We start from the raw sequence: 23,304 nt of genomic DNA, 5'->3' as shown, positions 1-23,304 counted from the left end.
CTTCAAACCAGGAGACAGAATGCAAATAATTTAGAGAGGAAATTTTTATTGATAATGACTTCTAAAATTTACCAAAGCTTTGCAAAACGTTTTTTCCTCCCTAACTTCGAGTAATGAGTTTTTTGAAGAAAAATGCACTTGTGGAAACAGTCCTTCGTGTCCAGAGGAAGGCACTGGCAAATTAGGCCCAGAGACCGAGTGCCCTTTGCTGTCTTGATTGAGGGGCAAGGTTGAAGTGGCACTCAACCAGTGTTTAAGTGAGGAAGTACCGCTGGTTTACTCAAAAATATCAGTCTTTATGAAAGAAATCTAGGATTTTGCTACCGTATTCTTGAAGACAATGTCGTCCTTGTTTTGTGAGCCTCTTCACTGTAAAACGCAGCAATATACCTCGGGATTAGGGTTAGGGTTGAAGCGTAATTTTGCCTCCCATGATAGAGTCAAAAAGCTGCTGAAATTTGTTAGTCGATGCCAACATAAGATATCTCCTCGTGGATGAATCCTTTAAATTTAAAATTCAAAAGTGATCGACTAGTCCTTGTTTCCCCAACAAACTCGGCTTTGTAATGCATCACGATAAGTTTAGCCCTTGGTATTGATTTTGTAATTTGATCGGAAGAAAATTTTGATATCGTCTCATCAATAGATCTTCCCTTATCTTTTGTACTGGATTTGCAGGTTCAACTCGCCTTATAAAAACATTCCATTCAGAGAATTTGCAAGTTGGAGTTTAAAGAAGACACCGACAAAACAGTATTTCAGTTGCAATGTTGATTTCGACAGAAGGAAAAGTTTGTCCCTGTTCGCGTGACTCGAACGCCGGTTCGGAAGGTCAGAACCAGATGATACTGCTGGAGCATGTGTTCCATTCAAAACTCGTCTACATTATTTATGTAAAATTTAAGTTTAGCGCAGTTTGTCAGGTAGCCGCACTTAAAAAGAATCACAAAATCCGCGGGACCTTCATCTCCAGTCTAGATGTTGTGATCTCCTAGCCACAGACCTCGTTGATTCGATTTTGATCCGGCGGCCGAAACAATAACCTCAAACCGATTGCCTTGTGTGAACTTTCAGCGCTAGACAGGGGCACCCAACGACCGTTTTCTCTCGAATGCTTTTAAACGCTGTTTTAGGCTATCTGGAACACTTTTAAAGCTCCGTAGGTTAATTCTAGGTTGCGCTAAAAAAAAATTATCTGTCCGGTTATTCCAGGGGAACTTGAGTATTCTCGAATTTATTAGGGCTTTTTTGTCCATTTCCCGAAAACCTTAGGTCTTATCGCCTTTCCGAGAATGATAGCTGACCTTTTTTCGGTACCCAAAACGACATTTTTAACAATACGAAAACAACAGACATTAAATTTCTCATATCACGAAAGTTCGAGGTGACAATTCTCTTAAGAAAATCAGAGGGGATTAAAGGCCTTCCGAACTGATAATTTACCTAAACGATCCGTTGGGTGCCCCTGGCTAGACAAGAACCGAAATTCTTCAGGTTTTTAAAGAGTGTGTAAAGTATTGACGGTGTCGTGGTGCATTTTTGCTTGGGTTACCTTAATCTCTTGTGGTGACATTGCTCTCTCTCTCTTTCCTTTAATTCGTGCACAATTCGACGCCTCTCCTTGATCTGCTAGAATTAGGCAGGCTTGGTTACGTAAGATTCAGAGGCGGTGACCCAGGAATATTTGTAGTCAATTGACATCACGCCACTTATTTAAAGTTATCGTGACACTCTTTTTTTTAGATAAGTATGGAAGGCCCGTTGGAAGGTTTCTAACCAATGAGAATTCGCGTGAGCAGTACAGTGCGTGCCGCCGGAGACAAGTCAACTGCAGTTTTCTCGTGTGGCTTTATAATAAGTCGCTGTTACATTAGACCTTAAAATCGTTTCTTTTTTCACTTTACAATTTAGGAAATCTTATGGTATATATTTTTTACTTTTAAACAGCCTGTTGCCCTTGGCGATTCGGTGGCAAAATCCTCTTCCATCGATCTTGGAAGAACTGTGAGAGTTGCAGTGTTGACATTCAAGTAATCAGTTGTAATCTGTGGAAGGGTTTTTATTTTTGAGAGAAGATCGCAGAGAAATTCTTCGTTCCTTGCAAAGGGTCAAAAGTTGGACAAACAAATCCTGGGAGACAAAATATTAATATAAACAGCGTTGGTATATGGTTTTTGGTATATGTTTTTTTTCAAATGATTGTCGTAAAACCAAAATTTAAAGTGCACCTAACCCCAAAATTTTTTTTTCGCTAAAACGAATCTAGACTTTATTGGAAGCATTTGGGCGAAGAAATTTGTGAATTTGGTTGAATCCTCGATTTTCTATGCCCTTTCAAAGTCGCGCTTGAAGGTTTCACGACTGCGTTTTAGGGAGTCTGGGGCGGCGGTACCTGATGACGTCTACCCAGGAACCAAACACAATGGCGCCTCAGTCAACTCTCTGTATTTGCTCGAGAAAATGGAACACAAAACTAATCGTTCCGATGTATTTTGGGACTAAAACGTCCAAGTTTTGTCTCAGAATCATTTCTTTTTCGTCACTGGAGTCAGAGTTAAGTTTCGATTCGGAAGACTCCGAAATAAACCTCGATCGAGCACGTTCGACAACTGTGAACTCACTGCTTAGAGCTTTGAGAGCAATTTACAATATTTCAAGCGACGAAGGGGAAGACTTCTTTGCGGACGAGTTGCTTGTATATTAGGAATGCAAAGCTAGATACGAAGTGGAGGAGCAGGCAAACGAAAAGCAGGAAAGAAAACTCAAGGACTGCTTTGGATGGTAATTTCGTCAACTAAACATAAGATTCCCACGCGTGTTTATAGCCCGTTTACATTTGTCCTTAGCGAGAATGTATTTTATCAAGGTGTGATTGTTCTGTTAAATCCAGCTTGTGTTTTACTTTCAGTTGAATGCTTCATGTTTATAAGAGCGACGTACGTGTCGCAGTTTTCGAGACTTGATGACCTCCAAAACATTGGCTTCGATCGATTGAAAATCGTATTGTTTGGACCTGTATTTTTGAAGCTGCGGGAAGCAAGGCGGAAGGAAACATTTCATACAATTACCGATTTCACATTGTCACACGTTTTAAGTCGTAACTCCAAATAACCAATGTAAATTGTTCTCAAAGTTTGCAGCGAAATTCTTCGGATAAGCGAAAAGGATGTGTTCCCTAAGCGGTCCGCACATGTTACGCGGTCATATTTTCGACGCTATATCACAGAATCTTTGTCGCACTGCTGATTTCCAAACCTTCGAAAAACTCTGTGAGTCTAACAATTTTGTTATCATGTAATTCTAAAGGATTAATCTTCGACTTTTATCTAAATCGAAAGAGAAATAAGTGTTGCTTAGCGGCGTACAGTTGCGATCTATTTACATATCAGTATAACGCTTCTTGATCATGATCGGATCACACAACTTTGTATGTTACAAATACTGCGGGATTGGAAGATATAGGTTGTAGGTAGTATTTCTACAAATTGCTGGTTAGCTTTAAGCAGAAAATTTATGAAAATAGCGTTCGAAAGTCTGCGGAACAAATTCCAGTGAGAGTTCTTCAATGGTTCTCACAGATTCAGTTCGCTTGTTTCGGTTCGACAAAATCAACCATCGTTTACGTCTTTGTTGCACCATTAGCCGATCATCGTCAGTTAATTGTACAGTATATCTTTCTTTAAATCTGGAATATTGCTGCAACAGCCGATAGCACCTCTGGAAGGCGTTTCTGCGCACGTTTCGAATGTGTATTGCACCATCCTGAAGGAAATGAGAGGACGTGAGATATCCAACCTTCCTGGGTAGACGTCACAAGAGCCGCTAGACCCATTCTCCTCAAACTCGGTCGTGAAACAAAATGGCGGCGTTTTGGAGCTATTTTCGAGATTTCGTCGGGGCACAGAAAATCGAGGATTTAACGGAATCCAAAAATTTTTTCGCAGAACTATTTCAAATAACAAGGAGATTCGTTTTAGCGGACAAAAATTTTTGGGGTTAGGTGCACTTTAAATAATTTCTTTAGCCAATCCCAAAGGACACATACAATCCCATATGTCAATCAAGTCTCGAAGTAATAGTTGTAGCTGATGCGAAGCACGGTAAAACACGTGCGACCGAGTCACAATTGATTTTGGTTCTTTCTCTGACTGGATGAAAAAGTGGTGCGAGTGGTTTAAGCCAATCATGCAGCGTAGAAATGCAAAACCAGTTACTTTTCGACACTCAAGTGAAAACGGCTGTAAGTGACTGTTCATTGATAAATTTATTTAGTTCTCATTAATCGTATGGCCATGACATAGACATCTCAACAACAGAGCTTGGTCGGTCTGTATGGGAGGGTCGTGAGTACAGACGGAACGAACCGAACATTGCTGAGGTCTGCATTCACGACCGAGTTCAAGATTCTCCCATCCAGACCGACCAAGCTCGGCTAATAAGATGTTTATTTTATGGCCAAACAAGGAAACTTCATTTCGCTGAAAGTCGCTTTATTAATGTAGCCCGGTCGTGGTCGCTGCCATTTTGCTTGCGAAGTATAGGATGAAGCATTTGATCAGAAGAAGGAGGAACCCACTGACAGGTATGTTTTCAATTTCCTTAGCATATTTTATTGACTAACAAATTTAAAGATTTAAAATTTAGAATTTCTTACAGGCGTTTTAAAGTCGCTCTTAGGTTTGTATTGAGTATGTTTTACTTCTGAATTTGCAAAAACGTCTTAATTTCTTATTCAGCTGGTGCTTTGATTGCGTTGAACTTACATTTACCAAAGTTTGCTCGTTTTATTCGTCTTTTCTCTCCGTCTTTTGAGCTCTTCGCTATCGCTCTGTCAATGGAAACTTCATATCTCGTAATCAAGAGCTGGGAAAAAAACGAACAACAAGGACTAGAATCGATCTTCCTTTTAGCAACGAACAGACAGTGAATACGATTCCTTACAAAACTTCCGATATTCTTTTCTTTTCATTTTTTTTCCTCTGAAAAACTTGTTCTGCATATTCCAATTATTCAAATGAAATCACAGTATAACAAGTAAGAAATATTGTTACAAGTAAAAATAGTTTTTCATTTCTTCGGGGAACACGGCGGTCTTTCTTTCTTACTAAACTGTAGATATGATGTTAAGTTACTGAATTTGAATAATGTACCACCCTTCTACAACGCAATATTAAAGTACTGGCAAGAAAACAAACCCATTATATTAGAAGACAATACACAAACAAAACGAAATTATCTGGAACAATAAAAACATTTTAATAGATAAACAGATGATCTATTTAAAACAATGGCAGCGAACTGGAATCATGTATATAAATGACCTGCTTGACGAAAATTTTAACTTCTTATCACATGACAAATTTCAACGAATCTTTCAGCTACATGTCCCGTTTACAGCCTACTATGGTTTAATAAGCGCCATTCCACCAAGCTGGAGACGCACAATCAGACGCACAGAAATCACAATTGAAAATGTCAACGCGTCACAAGAACCTCCTCTGTCTAAGAATTTCACCACCTGCGCTGTCTATGCAGCAATTATAGACCACTACTTCCAACCCCTAACTGCTGAACCAAAATTACTACAATATGGTTTCTCGAAAGAATGCTTAAAGAAAGTTTATAACCTTCCCTTTGTTACCACGTTCGAAACAAAGCTTCAAATTTTTCAATATAAAATTATCCACAACATACTTCCAACTAGGCATTCCCTTTTCCGTATGAAGCTATGTGATTCTGAAATCTGTCAGCTATGCAAAATGCAACCGCAAACATTGCTTCACTTATTTTACCTTTGTTCTGTAATTTCCAATTTCTGGTCTGCATTTCAAACTTGGTGGTTTGAACGTAATATCCTTTTTGGCTGGCATGATAACACCACAGAATCAAAAGACATTTTAAACTATGTCACCTTGGTGGCCACGTATTATATCTTTTGCACTATCCAAGACAGCGATGATGTACCCTTTGACGGCTTTCCTTCTTTACTTAAGAACAAATTAAATACTTCACAACAAATAGCAGTTAAAAATAAAACCTCTGACAATTTCAACAAAAAGTGGAAAGACTTTATTGGAGTTTTTTTTCATTTTACTTACTTAGTTAAGTTATTAATTAATTTAATTCTTAATTAATTTAATTCATTCTTAATGTAGTAATTGTTTCCTACTTAAAATGTTGTACTTTGAATTAGTTTGCAATTCTTTTCTTTTTTGTACTTTTTTTGTAACACACACCATTACCTTCTGTATTATCTTTTGTATCTCCTTTAATTGTCCTATTGTAGTTCATGCTGTATCAATAATAATAATAATGATAATAATAATAATAATAATAATAATAATAATAATAATAAATAGTTTTTCGACTTTTAAATGTTTTCGGTTTAAGTCAGCTGTGTGTATATCAAAACCCAGTAGTAAGAAGATCAAGGGAGGGGTCTTGCCTTACTTGGTAGGAGAAAAAAGCCAAGAACAAGAAGCCGATCGAAGGTTAAAGCGGTAAAAATTAGAACTATTTATCCACCACCGAAAGAAGACTCATTTGTGTTTATCCCATGCAATGGTCATGCGATCACATGTACATCTAACAATCTTAGCATCAAATTAACAAGAGCAACAAATAACAACAACAGCAACAACAGTAGCAGTAACATTCGTTTATTTCCTTTCTAAATGTCTCTTCAATATCGTAGCTTGTATAATTGTCTGTATGACAAATTAAAGTAGTGGTCGATATATGGCTTTCTATCTGACTAACTTAGGGTCAGCGTGCAGCGAGTGAGTAAGATATTGCTTGTAACACAAGAAAATAAGATTCATTTCTTCAAACGACAGTGCAATTTTCTATTTATTATTTAGACAAACTGACTGATTGCACAAACAACCGTGAAAAAGCTAGAAAAGACGTCACCAATAACCTCACCAGGGAAGATTTGGAAAATACTCCACTTGCTTTCCAGATGTAATTTCGTACGAGTTTTGTGGGTAGTGTATTTGAATAAAACACGTGTCTATGCAATAATGTACATTATTATAGACATTACTCAGCTAACTAAAAGTTAAGGTTCTCACTCTTGTAAACGCGTTAAAATTCTCACATATTCTACAGCTTAGCAGCAACGCCATCGATTTAGCTCCACATCGGCTGCTGGCGAGCGATCATTGTTGTACGGCAGAAAAGGCAAATACTTAGCCACTTTGTAGTCACTGATGCGATTGAGACCAAACGGCAGATCATAGACTTTAATAGAAGCTGTTCGAAACTCGTCACTGTCATCTGACAGGTGTTGCCTCCAAGCCTTGAGCCCGCGTTCCTCAATGGTACCAGGAATGGTGTTGTCCAGAATCAATGCAACGATACAACCCACTGCCATGCTTGTTGAGAACAGGACCGTCAGTATCTGGTCGATTTCTGAAACTCCTGTTTAAGATATATGTCGTTAAAGTTCAGCTATAAGGTCTTATAAGCCCATAAATAGTGGTTGTTGGCCAAGCGTAAGGTCAAGATCGCTGGATATTTTTTTTTTGCGTATTTATGGACCGGGACGGGAAAAAGAAAGAACGAGAATATCCAGCCATCTTGAACGAACAAGCTTGGTCAATACAGGATTTATTATAGGGGATAAAGAACAAATTTTTTTGCGGGACACAGCACAAGATCCTGAGCAGGCAAGATAACGCCATCTTGCCCAATCGGGTAGCCAATCACAGCGCAGGATTTGGTTTATCTTGCCCACTCAGTGAGCTAGGCATTATAATAAATGCAATGTAAATAGCCCAACAACCTATTCAGGAACAGGAGCATGCTGATTGTTATGGAAAATTTGGGCAAGCGAAAAACTCTTGCCATCTACACCTACTCTACGTGGATAATTCATTTTTGGAATCACCCTACACTTAAAAAGGTGCCTTCGATATTTGTTATTCTAATAAAATACTATATATGCAAGGCTAAATCAAAAAAGCAACAACAAAATGAATTTTACATTGTTTTAACTCAAAGTAAATGTATACTTTTTAGCAACCTTAGCTGATCGGTGGCTATCATAATAATGTAGGGCAAAGTTATTTATCAGCCCAAGTCTGGTCCTTGAAATTGACGAAATTACTGGTCCTTTTAAAGACTCGAGTTAAGCTACAGTAGTTTCCAGTGATTGGTCTTTCAAAATAAATTTGGATCCTTCTACTGTGAATCAAAGTTCAGTTGGTCAGGCTTGAAGGTTGGTTTGTTGAGGTCGCGAATAACTCGTTTGTAAGTAACTGCTAACGACCGCTGGCAGCAGGCGTTCCGTTCTGAGTCAGTGTACAGTTTGTCGTTAAAAGAAATTTGCACTCAGGCAAAGCAATAGGGATTATTGTCTTCCAGTGTATATTATACCTGTGTCACTCGCGTTGGGATGACCGTTGTTGAGGTTGTGAATAACTTTTTTTTAAGTTTCAGGTAGTTGTTGGCGTTGCTGCACTGTAATGATTCAACAGCCATCAACACTTAACATTGTAAATCATACCTGTGTCAATCGCGTTCGGGTGAGTCTTCATGTAATGTGGCAGAGCTAATCCAAACACAATGGAAAATCCAACGATGAACAAGTTTCTGGAGGAATTCATGTCAGCGAACTGCAGATTCGAGATGCCAACTGCAGCGATCATTCCAAACATGACCATGAAAACTCCACCAACAATGGGGTCTGGAATGCTGACGAATAACGCGCCAATTTTACCAAGAACACCAACAACCATCATTACAAGAGCTCCAAACTGGATAACACGAAGACTTCCAACCTATTGAGAAAGAAGGCATTATGCTGGAAGATATCCAAATCCCAGACCCAGTAAATCCTATTTTTTCTTTTGCGAAAAAGGACATACCCAAATCCCATTTTAGTCCCCTGGAAACCGTCGAAGACAAGTTAAATTAATTATAATGCTACTACAAAATTATAAAGATTTAACTTGGTCTCTCAGGATTATACCCTTCGCTTGACATCGATCACAGAAACAAAACGTCCAGCAGGCAATCTCTGCTCAAATCAGCAATAAGGAACTGTGGTTGATCATGAGGACAAGCAACAGAAAGGCGTTAAGACAGAAGTGAAGATGGAACTGTCACAAAGGCACCAAATGACAAAATTAAACAAGCTAATCTGTCTTATCCCATCAAGAGAAATTGTCCATAGCCCTGTCTTGTGCAATCTTCACAGAGGGAAGCACCCAAATACATTGTCGTCAAAGAGCAACAGTCACAACGTACATACCAGCAGCAACAAGCATTGTAAATGACCCGTGCAAATCATCTACCTTTGTAATTCCAATGGCTCCAATGTTCTCACTGTACGAGGTTGTACCATTTCCACTACCAAAAGCTCCCGTCAAGAGACATCCAATTCCTTCCATTCCTATTCCGCGGTTGATTGCATGTTTTGGCGGAGGAGGTGCTCCTGATAATCTCGCGCAGGCGTAGTAATCTCCCACGGACTCAATAATGGAGGCCAACACCCCAGCAAGCATCCCAAACACCCCTGCAAGACTGACCGTAGGCGTGCCCCACTGACCTGGAAAGATACACCACGTGTTAAACAGTACAAACATAAGAAAGCAAAGTTATTTAACGTCAGTTACTTTTACTAACCTGGATACGGAAATCTGAACCATTTGGCTTCTTTTAGCACATCAGTCCTGGCGTCAATTCTCGCCATGTACTGAGGAATGCTGGGATCAGAAGGAAACCCTCCCGCTGCAGTGATGATGGCGCAAATTGTCCATGATGCCGCAATTGCTAGAATCACCTGCGTAACACATGACACAAGGATAGTTCAGAACGAAATATACAAAATTACATTTCGAAATGTTTAAAGCGCTATACTTACTGGAAATAATCTGAACAATGGGTAGCGGCCAACATGAAAACCTCGCGCTCTGCTATATCCGAGAACTGGAATCTCAACCTTGGTAAGGTATTGGGAAAACAGCGCTATGAAGACGATAGTCCTGAAACACACAAACACACGCACTAACGTAGAGAATAATCAAATAGACGAGGTAGATGTTATAAATGCTCTAATATCTGGGCTGCAGGCGGAAATTTTTTTCGTCTGTCAGCAACTCGAGGTACAGATAGCTATAATATATTTATTCAGGATAAGGTACTCAAGAAAAATATACAGTACTCAGCAAAATATGCAGCTTCTGATTGGTCCCTGGTTGAGGAATGCATCAATAAGTGAAGGGGTACAATTTGATTACAGCATGTAATACAAAATTATAGCGCCAACCAATTTTGGAAAACCAAATTGGTGCCAGTTGTTTTGCCTTTTCAGACCACAATGTATGCCAAAAATAAGTGAATGAGATAAAAAAGTTAACCCTAATCTAGACGAATGAGAGCACAAGCGATTGGATAAAATTTACAACTGCTCTAGGCAGTGGCTACCTCGAACCTGAGAGTTTAAAAACTATGCTGGCAATCTTCCACCACTTGTACATACCGGTACATGGTTATGCATGACTAAGAGTTTCGTCAGTCAAAGTTGTTGATGAAAGATTGAATTTTATGTGAAAGATAATCCCAAAGAGTACGTGACTCGATGAAAGGCCTACAAAACGAGGCAAGGCGGAGTATTCTGCCGCTGGAGGTCACAGATGTACTGGCGAATTTTCAAAGAAGAACCTCAATCGATGACCTCAAAAGTGACTTGAAAAGAGTCCATTGTACTCAAGCACAAATGTTTGGTGCAAGAAACAGCGTGCGGGAACTAACAGCACCATGCTGACTCCAAACAACATCATCATCAGCAACATACTGGTCAAAACCCCTGCAGGCCAGCAACATGGGACTCGTCATCCACAGCGCCAGGGAGATTGTGATAGAGAAACTCAAGAAAGAAAACGCTGAGAGGCCATCCATCATTTTTCAGGTGACTGGTAATCTAATTGAGAAGTCTATTTACGACTAGAACGAAATAAATGAAAGGGAGAGCTTCTCAGCTGTTTATCAACTTTAATAGTAAATATCTAAGCTTGACTCCTGCGTTAAATATCCTTGACTTTTTCAACATCTGAAGTGTTCGACTATTTGTCGTTATGCTAGTATTCAGAGTTTTGGTAGTGTTTTCGTAGTTTGAACTCAATTTGGCTGGCTTTCATGGTAGAATTCGTGGACCGAACTGTTCCGAAAACGCGCGACATCTCTGTATGCGAGATATGCGTATGAGGCATGATTCTTTCTAAATCTTTCTCCACAAAACACAGCACTCTCCAGTATTATGTAAATATCTATTACGCTGTTTACCGAAAGCAAGCAGGCAATTTCTTTTTTGGCGCTCAATAGTTGTAGAGTACGATTTGATATTGACGTCCTTATGCGCCTACTGGCGCCTCGAGAACTGCTGTGATGACGATTTGATATTGCGATACCAAGCCCGAGTAAACGCTCGATCTCTTGGATCGTCTAGTTAATACGATTTTGTGCACTTATTAAACAAACAGTAGCGCCAGCAAAGGAAGAAGATAATCATTATATCATGGTCATAGTTATGTTATATGCAACATGTGGAAATATTTTGGCTTTTAACACAAAAAAGGGCGACGCAAAGCTTCACAATCACAGCCAAAATCAGATGAATAGACATTCTAATAAATACTCACGTCATTGAAATTCCCCAGTGGTTTCCTGTAAACAAAAACAAAAAAACCAAACAGTCAATTTAATTGGTCAGAGAAAAGAGCCCGGTCTCATAAACAATAGCTGGATTTTTCAATAACTAACCCGCATGTTCGGCTGCCACATGAAAGAGTGCCACGCCCACCAGAGTGATTGTAGGTGCAATGGTCAGCGGTCCAATAAAGCGAAGAAGAATACCAATGAGGCCAGTGAAACCAATCACGATTTGAAACAGTGACGAGACGATTATGGCGCCTTGGATCTAGTATCGGAACAAAAATATGTGAAATTACACATCGGATTATAAGTCAAATTATTCTCCCACTTTGATAGGTTCTTACCTGTGATGATGATCTATCGGAGGACAAGCATAGAGATGACGTCATAAACATTTTTTTTTAATCATATAAAACAGATTTAACAAATAGATTCCATATTGCCGTGCGTCTGTTCGGTAATAGATCACAGATGATGTGGAAATGTGACTGAGAACAAACAAAGTAACACATGAGCGGTCAGGCTGATATTCTTACGAAATTTTCACGTTGTCTTTGGTCTATTACTGAACAGATGCACGGCAACATAGAATCTATTTGCTAAATAGTAAACAATTTAATTGTTTCTTTGAGAAAATGTTTAAAGTAGGACTGTATGGATTGATTGGTGACCATAACACTATAATGAGGATCAATTGTGATTATGACAGTGCTCTCTATAACAAGGTAAGAATAAACTCAGCTAAAAGAGGTCTTTCAAACCTTACCTCTCTCATGTTCCTTTTCCAAATGTCGTCGTCATTGATCGTAGAGCTATCAGTTGAGTTATCATTTTCTATAAATAGAAAAACATCTTAAAATAAGTACGAATCTAAATAGAATGTTAAACAGAAAGTGTAGTTCTTCTTATGTGGTCGCCCGGGTGAGGGTAGTGCTGAAAAGAACTGTTGTTGGTGACTAACGTTTCGACAACCTGAGCGGAAGTCATCTTCAGAGTCAAGTGAATAGTGTTAGTCAGTCGATGGTGTCATAAGTATGTTTCGCAGTCTACATAAACAGCGAAACCTTTCAATCGAGAAACGTCTTGATACATCTTTAAACGAGTCAGCAAGGAAGAAGATTAGCCTTAACTATGAAGTACATACAAATTACAGTTCAGGTAGTAGCAGACGACAAGGACAGTTCTGCCGGACTTCTTCAGACTCGTCATAATGCCGTAAATAACATAGTGATCACCTCATCAATTTCGTTCCGATGTTACTCATTGAGATTAGATCATCTCAAAAAGAAAATGTTTCAAAATGTTTCAGTCGTTTTGCTGATTATTGAGATGTTTCTTAACAAAACAATCTACATGGAGGTGAAAAATTAGTGCAAAATTTGACGAGCGCGCTTAACGTACGGAATATAATATTGTTCTATATGTGGGATATTAGCCAAGCGTGAGGTCAAGATGGCTGGATATAGGTCCAAGTTCGTTTTTGACGTGGTTATGGACAGTGACAGAGTTGAGATCCATACACTCGCAAAAAAATAAAAAACGAGGACAATATCAGGCCATCTTGACCGAACAATCTTGGTCAATAAAGGATTTAAGATATGGCTTTCGGGGAAAATTTTCTTGCGGGACACAGTGGGTAGTTCGAAGCGGGCAAGATAGCGACATCTTGCCCGCTCGAGTAGTCAATCACAGCACGGGATTTGATTCATCTTGCCCATTCACGAAGCTAGCCATATAATACCAAAAGTTCGTGTTTCCATTGAGTTATAGTAACACAACTTTTAACGAACCTTTTCTTACAAGCTGTTTTCTAAAAGAAAATGTTAATCGTTTGACAAACTTTGTGGCAAAAACGACTGATACTGACCTTCAGTTCCGGGACATTCCCACTGACGTAGAGACAAAATGGCAAACGTCGGAGCAAGAAAAGCAAAAGTTCCTCCTTGTACGATGGGGAGCCTGTAAGTATATAACATTACTTATTTTATGCTTACTTTACGTCGAAGAGGGTAATTGGTAGTTGGTACGTCTAGTTAGCAATAAAATAGCAACAGCTCTTTTTTACAATTCTTTTATACTTAGCTCTTATTAACCGAGTAGGAGGTCTGTATGGGAGACTCTTGACCGAGGTCGTGAGTACAGACCGAACGCAGTGAGGTCTGTACTCACGACCGAGGTCAAGATTCTCCCATACAGACCGACTTAGCTCGGTTAATAAGATGTTTATTATATGGCAAAGAAGAAAACTTTAATTCATTTAATGTAACTGGTTTGCTAACATTTTGCTTGCAAACGGAGATGAGCTTAACTTAAACCTGCCGAAATTTGCTCGTACTCTTTAGTTTTTTGTTTGTTTGTTTGTTTGTTTTTTGGTCATCAGGCTTTTTGGCACTTCCATAAATGATTGAGAAGAAAATAAATGAAAACGGCGAACATTTTTGTATTTTAGTTTGCTACTTTTTCAACGCAAAATGAAACCGGTCTAGATGGCGGTCTAGATGGCAAAATCTAGACCGCGGTCAATATCGATTTCAGCCAATCAAATTCGTGAATTCGGTAGTTCCCAGTACTTGTGAGACACAGCCATATAATAATGGTAAATATTAATCAATGCGTGCTATTGTTATATGGAACGGGCCCCAGTTATGGGAAGGTATGTGCAGTACGTCCGTCTGAAAGACTCTTGAGAATGGATAAGACATAACACCCAGGAGAATGTGCTATCGAACAATAGGGTAGTACATTGGTGTTATGGGTGACTGTACGTTAAAACCTGAGAGAAAATTTCGACATGAGTAAGGCCGATCCGTTATCTTTTGCCGTTCGTGAATACAATATAATGGACCGTTTGCTTCAGGCATTGTAACGTCGTAATTATATTGTCAGCTAAACACTGTGTTTTAGTCAATACCTGACTCCAAACGTAGACTGTAGTAAAGTTACAAGACCAGAAACGAAGAATATAGTGCTCAGTACTTCACTTATGGCAAGCGTGTTATTCGCAAAACACATTGGACCACTCAAAAGGAAGGGAATCGCCAGTGTTCCTCCTAACATGGTCAAGTAATGCTAAAGAAAGAAAGCAATAAAGGACAGAACAGGTAGCTTTTCTTTTGATAACTTTGCAGCTACAACATTATTCAGTATTCACGTTAAGGTTGTCTAGGTAGGGGAGATTAGACTGAATGACTGCACAAGGACCACAGTCCCGCCATTGCAGTTAACTTCACAACTCGCCCTGGACAATTAGCACAATTAGCTATTATTGATTGTAGCAGTCATGCATGACTGTGTAGCAACTTTCGTCTAAGTGGAACTAAACTGGATTAAAACCAACCAGCGCTTGAAAGTCGCTGTGTCGTCTCAACCTGTCTTGTTGCTAAATAGCTACAGCCAATCCTGGCACGTCCCAGGGAAATAAAGGTCAGTACAGATATGTTTCATCAATTTTAAATTCACCATGCTAATGTTATCCGATCGAATACTTTGTTAATTAAAATAGGAAGGAAGACAATCTGTAGATCTAACAAAGATTGCCTACTGCACTAGGCTGAGGAAAGCTAATTGAGGATGATATTCATTAGTCTCACCTGGAAACCCAACAATAAGCAAGCGTACCATGGCGGGTTCTCGTCGATAAGGTAAGATAAACCAAGGGCTCTTGCTCTCTTCTGGGGCAGTGGTTGAGCATAAGGCTCAGGTGTCTTCTAAGCAGGATAAAGAATGTGAGTAATATGGAGTCAGGGAAAAACTAGTGGAAGTGACTTCTATGATGGTGTGGGTGCAATGTTGCGGATCATATTTAACGAGTCATCCGTAGCTAGAGGGAAGTATAGGAGTTAGTTGGGGAAGAAATCATTCATTCACTCGCTCGCTCGGTCAGTCAGTCAGTTAGTTGATGGATCTTAAACTTTTTTTGGTGGTAATTCCGCTGACCTGGGTAAATGGCTGCCAAAGCGATAAACTGATCTTTTGCGTCTGGAGTCGAACAAGTGCTCCCAAAATAAAGACTATTTGGTATACAACAAAGGTGGTTTATGATTCGATCCATCGGTAGCTTTGACCGCGGCTTTTAACCGAAACTTTGCCAACACACATGTGCGAGAGTTTCACACACATAGCATTACAAATGTTATCAGTTGTGAGTTAAATTTTCAGGTATTTATCAGTTGTCAGTCATTATAATTAAATGAAACATGTCCGGCTCAATTTTGGAGAGATGTGTAACAACAACCATTTGGTAAATACACTTGTTTGTCACGAGAGTATCAGGAAACGGGGAATTGGTGCCCAGAGAAAGACATCAGACACTGACGGCCTTTTGGTTAACATTCCAAGCAATTTGCACCGGCATTAAGGAGTTAACGCAAGCGTGATTGCAATGCCAAGAACAACTTCGATTGGAAAACTACGGCATAATTCACCACTCACGTTCTCCAGTAAACGCAGAACATGGTCGTTTCAAGGCAACGGACGGCTAGCAAATGTACCGACATTTTTAAAAGCGCGTCACAGTTGTTCTGGCTGTCAACCCCCCGGAGGGGGGTACTCCCATATACGGGCTATATAGCAATGTGCGGCCCCAAAGGGTAGGGTTTTCAGCAGTTTTGGTCATAAATGGGGTATCGATTTTGGCCATTTTAGTCATAAATAGGGTATGGTTTTTCATTGCACTCTAGTCTTGAATTGGGTAGGTCTCTTGGAAGAAGCTACTTTTTTCAGGTCATAAATAGGGTAGAGAAAATCGCAGATTTTGGCCATAAATAGGGTAAGGGCTTTGAGAAGCGGGCCGCACACCCCCAACCAATTTTTCTGGGAAACCCCCCCCCCCCCCCGGGTCAATCATTTATTGGTGCTGCCACTGATTGAAGATCACAGGATGGAAGATGAAGATAAAGTTGCACTCGGCGAAAGAGTTGTCTCGGGCATCCGAGACCCCCATACAAGTGGGATATACAAATGGGGTCTAACAAAGGAAGCCCTGAAGTCTATTCCGCACAATTATAGATTAGTTTTTTAGGTCGAGGGCGGGCAGAAGTGTAGCAGGTCTCGTAAGCTGTTATTATTTTATTTATTGCAGCAGCAGTTATTGTTTTAGGACTAGGGACATTGCTTCTGTTGTTTGTTCTATTGTTCCCGTAAAGTGTATGGAGCCATTCATGTGAGACCTTGCAAAAACTGCTACATGACCCAAAGCGGGAGATGACTGGCATTTCAGGTAGGCTCGATTTCCGCCGCTTTCTCGAGTCCGGTGTACGTTCCTTTCCCGAACAGCGGCTGGTAATCGAGCCTACATTTCAGCCTGTACATCAGTATGCTGCCGGTCAGTTAAGAATTAGTTCCTCAGTAATTAGGACGATTTTGCTGCAATTATGACGACTCCTCTATAGTTTAAGTGCACTCATCATAGATATATGTCCGAGCGTTTTCAATACCCGCATAATTATATTATTAGACATTCTCAAAGGTTTTACTATGAATATTTTTTAAATGGTTTCTTTTTTCCTCTATTTATTTTGTGTCCCAAAATTAGTATGGAATTTTCCTAGGCTACAAGGTATTGACAAGTTAATAAAGTTTATATTCTATCTATTCTATTTAAGAGTCCTCGTATTGCTCATTAATTAAAACCTTAGCCTACGACATGCGACCATGATTTGGTTTGTCATTGTTGACGTTACGTTTTGGCTTGCATAAGTTGTCTTGCAATACGTTTGTATTCACATGCTTGCTAAACGTAAGTTAAATGAAGACACTGATAGAACAGTACCGGATTTATTCCGCGACAAATTTAGTAAAGAGAAAGAAAGTGTTCGTACTTGATGGCCCGCCCCGATTACTTGCGCAATTAGAAAGAGTTTTAAATATTCCATTCAGAACACTGATGTAATTATTCATGTTAGTTGAACGTGGTTTGTCAGCCCTCCCACCCCCCCCCCCCCCCCACCCCCACACACACACACCTAAAACAAGAATCATAAAAGAGTGAGAACTTTGTTCGTGGTGTTAACTTTTGATGTCTTAGTACGTTGGCCAAAATCGTCACCAACCTCGCTTTCGTCACTACCCTCGCTTTTTGTTCGGGCGCAAGCCAAAACAATAAATTCAAACCGGCGGTTTAACTAACAGACTAATGGACACTGGATGGTAGACTCTTGCATTATACATTAGACACTGTATACATCACTGGATACTGAATTCAAAGGTCACTGACATTGCTCTGGGTTGCTCGCTTGCTGCTTCCCTTAGTAAGTTAATTGTTAAGTATGTCGTGGTTTACGAAATCAGTGCCGCTTCACATACCTGGTTCTCTTGTAGTTCCATTGCTTTTCCTTTCATGCACAAAACGACGATTTTTCTTGATTTAATGAACCAGACTCAACTTTCGTTCTTGTAGAGTGGCACAGAATCGGTAAAAACTGAAATCAAAATAACGGCACGTTACTTCATGGACACAGTTAATTAGGCAGGCTAGGTTACATAACATTCATAGATCGTGACGCAGGAATATTGTAGCAGTCAAGGTCAATGATTATCGTGCGAAGACGTAGGAACCGATAAACATGAGTAAACATAATGTCTCTGCAGTGAAAATAGAAACAAAACAGTATCAAATTCTAATGCAACACGGCTGTAGAAATCTTAAAAGTGCCCTTACAAACTCAAGTGTTGGCAATATTGTATGAACATCAAGTGATGTTAAATCAATAGCTAAAAATGGCATTGAACAGGCTTGAAAACGTATCATGGTCTATCATATTCAGTTATTACTGTCCCACAATCGTCACAATTCCTGTCTTAGAGCCCTAGGTGCACGTGTGCTTAGCAACAAGTATTTACCAATGGTGTGATTTTTTATTAATTCCCATTTCACCCCTCGACCTCGTTCAATATTTATGTATAAATATGTAATGTCCGTGAGAAGTAAGTTCGAGACTTTCATCACAATTCATTTCATCGGGGGCGTAGGTTTCCGACAGTGAGGCGCGTACATCATATCCTTACAGTTATTTAAACCGCAACAGTTAAAGGAACGGCGGGGGTGATTAGCAGCCAAATTGAATTTAAATTTTCTCTTCTCCTTTTTAATCCATGATTCCCCACATCTTCTGTCTACTTAATACATCATCCTAAAATTGCCAAATCTTATCGGACTCCCACTGCTCAAATACTTATGTGTGTGGTAACTTGTGTAGATCATGTGAAATCTCCGATATGATAACAACTAAATAGCGCTGCAAGGTACGATGAAAAGCAATCAGGTATAACGTAAATAAAGACCTCTTGGCTTTAAAAGCCGACAATGGTTCTTGACCCATCACGATTCATAATAATAGCTTCGATATTTCTTGAATATGTCAGAGGGAAAGAGGCAGGCGACTTCTCTAGGAAGGATCGAAGCTACTGTGCTAGCACTAGAAGCGTATGTGTCATGAAAGTTCCAATTTAATTGTGTGACAGTTTAACCCATTTTTTAGTTGCGTGATTCAGGGAATCTAGGAATAATAGAAATCGGAAGAACGTGCCTGACAGTCTCAATTAGTTCAGTCGATGATTACCAGTTAATTAGCACCAGATTGTAAACGCGTTTCATCTTATCGACAAAACATGTAAGTTTGCGTGTCAGGTAATATTCCGTGATCAAAGAAACTGTTTAGAAAAGGTTGTAAGCCAATCAAATTAGGTTTCGCTAAGTTTTAAGGAGTGCCGTGTGTTGAGTCTTTTTAGTACAAGTACACAGTCAGAGCGAGAGAGGAAAGCGAACCTTGTGGTCTTAAAATAAACTTGTGAAGTTTGCGAAGAACGGCCTGTTGAGTCTTGGCATTCGCAACACAGTGGTTACTTATTTTCGCGAGAATCCAAAGTCGCGAAATTAATTACCCGCGAAAATTTTTTTCGTAACAATAAACCACCCGATATTTAATACTGTGCTATAATTAACGAACTACGTTGCCAAGATGGGAGAAAGCAGAAGTTTCTGCGGTAAATGTAAAAAAAGACGTGAATCAGCTCTTCTTCCCGAGTATCCATTTGAAAAAATTGACAATGTCCTTCTGCTGTAAGCCCAAATAGACGTTGCTATGTACTATGTATAGCTCTGCTTTGTTGCACAGAAACAAGTAAAACTGTTTTTCAGTTGCTTTGTCATGGAAACTATTGCTATGCAAAATTAAAATCAGTTGTGCCAATTCTGGGATTAACTTTTGTTAACTAAGACCAGACAATTTTCGCAAAATTCAGTTCTTTAAACGTATATTTGTGGTCAAATCGTAAAAATAAGTAACAGGAAGGCAAATTTCCTCTCAACCGCAGCTCATGCTAACTGTGTGACGCACGTAAGTTAATTCTGCATTACATTTGATTGTTTTGAATACGTACAAGACAAATACCAATTGCTATTTGGTGCTAGGTAATTAATTGCTTGGCCATACAAATTCACATAAAAGAACTGAGCTTATAATTACACGAAAGAACTGAACTTGTTAACGGACAAAACTCCTGAGGCCTCTTTGGAAAATTGCCGATTTTTCTGGTAAATTCTATACATAGACTAGTTCAAAGAAAGTGCCAATAAAGTTATTCACATAAATGTACAATGTAACAACGGAGAAATATCAATACCTCAATAAATGTTATCTCCACTGTTTTAGACCGCAATCCACACTGGAAGACTTCGAAAATGACTCAGTAGAAACATCGCTGGTAGCCTCCCACGCAGACGATCTGTGCGCTCCTCGCAACTTCCTCGTCTGCAGCGTGGGAGGCTCCATCACTTGCGGTTTTTTTTGGCATTTGTGTTGCAGACTAACTAATCCTTCCCTGGGTCAGTGACCAGTATTAAAGGACTGGTTCTTTAATAAAATACGGTCTTATGTTTGCTAAGACCGAATTTCATATTTGAATATGGAATCCATTAATACGCCGTTCGCCTTGTCGTTTGCCTGGAATTTCGTTGATAAAAAAAAGAAAGATGAAACAGCGCTACATCATTTTCTGAGCATTGCTCAAGAACAAAACAAACGTGGGACAGAATCCGTGGCAAATTTTCAGCACACTATCTCTCTAATACTTTCGTAATAAATCAACTGCAATTTCTCACTGCGTTTAATATTATTTTATTTATTTTATTTTATTTTATTTGAAAGATTCGCCATGAGGCAGGCGGGCGTACAAAAGAACACTAGGTCCCCTGCTTGGTAAACCCACCACAAAACATTGGATTTCTTCAGCAATTCTATATAAGAACACCTCAAATACTACCTTGAATATAGCAAAAACACTCATAACTCGGCCGACATGAATATCCGGATCGAAGTTTGATGATAATCCATTAAATAACTTCAGTTTACTTCAACTGTTTTGCATATATTGGACTGTCTCGACGGTTATAAGTGCATTGGAGATTCTTGAGAGATGGGAGAAAGGACATCAGTGTTGCTCAACTTCTGCTCAAGTCATAATTAGTTAATACCGAAGTTTTTATTGTTCATACATAGGACTGCTACAGAGACAGCGGTTGAAATTTACATGGCACAATCACTGCATACATTCTTTCACCTTGCATTGGTTGTATAAGCCCGTGAGAATTCATATTTTCGTCGATGCGAACTGAAGAAGTGTTAGCACTCTCTCTTAAATAATGATGTTGCGGCTTGCTGTCCATTGTACGGCCTTACAAGTGATATTTGATTCTCTTAACACCGCATAATTTTAAAAAAGAACTAACTGCATGCTTCTGGGGCCCGGGAAGGTACTCCCAGAAAAATTGGGTGGGGGTGTGCGGCCCGCTTCCCAAAGTCCTTACCCTATTTATGACCAAAATCTGCGATTTTCCCTACCCTATTTATGACCTAACCAAAAATTCGATACCCTATTTGTGACCGTTGCGGCTGGCACAGTTACTGTAGAGTAGACACACATTGTGAAGTACTGTTGTTGACAAAAAGTAGCCTCGTCTAAAAGAAAAAGACATACCCAATTCAAGACGAGTGCAAAAATAATACCCAATTTGTGATTAAAATGGCCAATTTCGATACCTTACGGCTGCAAAACCAAACCCTTTGGGGCCAAACATACCTATATAGCCCATATAAGAGAGCACCCCCGCGGCTTCCAAGGTGTCACAAACGAGTAAGGATTGCAGAGAAGGTGGCAATAAAGTAGATTGTTCACGGCAAGTGGTGACCGAAAATAATAATAATAAAGAAACAACAAAACAACAAGAAAGCTGTCCTTCGAAATATTCCCAGCTGCGGCTCAGCAATCTGAAGTCATTTTAAGGGCTTTTAATTACTGCCTGGTGACATACTCTAGATCACATAGCGACCCAGACACAGCGATGGTATCACAATCCACGAGTAACGCCATAATTTAATCCGACACGATTCTTCAGTATGCGTTGCCGAGTGAAAGGCCATGATTTACAGTCAAACCAAGTGAAGCGTACCCCTCGAGTTTACATTAATGAATTGATTATTTGAATATTAAACCCGCTAGTCGTTTCAAGAATACAGTAATAAATTGATTATTGGAAAATTGAACCTAAAAGTCGTTACAAAAATGCGGCTAATGGGTTTAATATTCAGAATAATCAATTTAATATTGACTTTTGAAATGACTAGCGAGTTCAGTATTCGAATAATCAATTCGTTATTGCATTCTTGAAACGACTAGCGCGTTCAATATTCAAATAATCAATTCATTAATATAATCTTGAGGGGTACGCTTCACTTGGTTTGACTGTAAAACGCATGCCAGTACATTGTTTGTTTCTTCTATGTCTGTTCCCCTGTATTACGTTCTGCCAAACGTTCGTCTGACGTTCGTCCGTCAGGTCTGAACTGATCACTTGTGCCGGTTATACAATACTGACCTAACCACGCCAAGACATGGCTCTTTGTGGCAGTCTAGTTTGTGCATTTGTTGTTTCTATCACATTAAACAGCATTAAATAAAGGCTTCCGTGATAATGCCTGTTCGCGTGACGTATTGAGCTTTTGAGCCTTACCTCATTGCATTCAGTAACGAGAAAGAACTACCTCCGGTGAGACTGGAATTCGAAGGACGCCGTACACTGTGGAAATACTGACAGCAGTGTGAAAAGCCTACAGGTTTTTTAAAAGAGGTTAAAACCTCTGGGAGAATTGTCAACACCTCAAGGCTTACCAAATATTTTGGCCTCACCAGCAGCTTAGCTTTAGGTGATAGCGTAAATGAACGCTTTAATTTTGTAAAAAAAAGCGCAATACGTCACGGGGACGATGAGGGAGATTAATCAGTTTAAAATAATTTTGGAAAGGCAAACGGAAGGTTGTCGCCAATACCACTGGTACGGAAATTCGCTCTCTGCCCCACTAATCCGTCTCCAGGCTATTTCGCTTTATCCACCGAAGCAGACACAGCAGAAAAACCATTACAGGTCTTTGGAACTTAGCAAACGTCTCAACTGTGGAATATACCTTGGAAGTCACACTTACCAGTACTGTGCGCTACTTGGGTATTTGTCCCTAACAGCAATACGTTTTGTGTTACTTGCAAACTTTAGCGGCTTTTTACTGTTATTGATCTCCTTTACTACTCAATACTACAAAGAAACATTTATTTGCTCAGCATGTGACAATTGACAATCTCGATTCTAGGCTCTCT

At 39.5% G+C, this 23,304-nt stretch overlaps 1 protein-coding gene across 1 annotated transcript; it reads right to left on the bottom strand.

Moving 5' to 3' along the window:
• Positions 1-6,349: 6,349 nt before the first annotated feature.
• Positions 6,350-18,077, bottom strand: LOC145486347 (solute carrier family 23 member 2-like). The gene is made up of 12 exons (XM_081464989.1): positions 17,962-18,077; positions 15,249-15,365; positions 14,570-14,727; positions 13,526-13,617; positions 12,425-12,492; positions 11,767-11,923; positions 11,646-11,670; positions 9,869-9,989; positions 9,631-9,787; positions 9,300-9,553; positions 8,510-8,783; positions 6,350-7,422 (listed from the first exon to the last, which is right to left on the bottom strand). Exons 1-12 carry the CDS (start codon positions 17,995-17,997, stop codon positions 7,112-7,114), a joined length of 1,770 nt encoding a protein of 589 aa, XP_081321115.1. The 5' UTR covers positions 17,998-18,077; the 3' UTR covers positions 6,350-7,111.
• Between the last annotated feature and the right edge of the window lie 5,227 nt (positions 18,078-23,304).

This window comes from Orbicella franksi, chromosome 5 (assembly GCF_964199315.1).
Source record: "Orbicella franksi chromosome 5, jaOrbFran1.1, whole genome shotgun sequence".
NCBI classification, from domain to species: Eukaryota; Metazoa; Cnidaria; class Anthozoa; order Scleractinia; family Merulinidae; genus Orbicella; species Orbicella franksi.
This window is presented reverse-complemented; position numbering and strand designations above follow the sequence as displayed.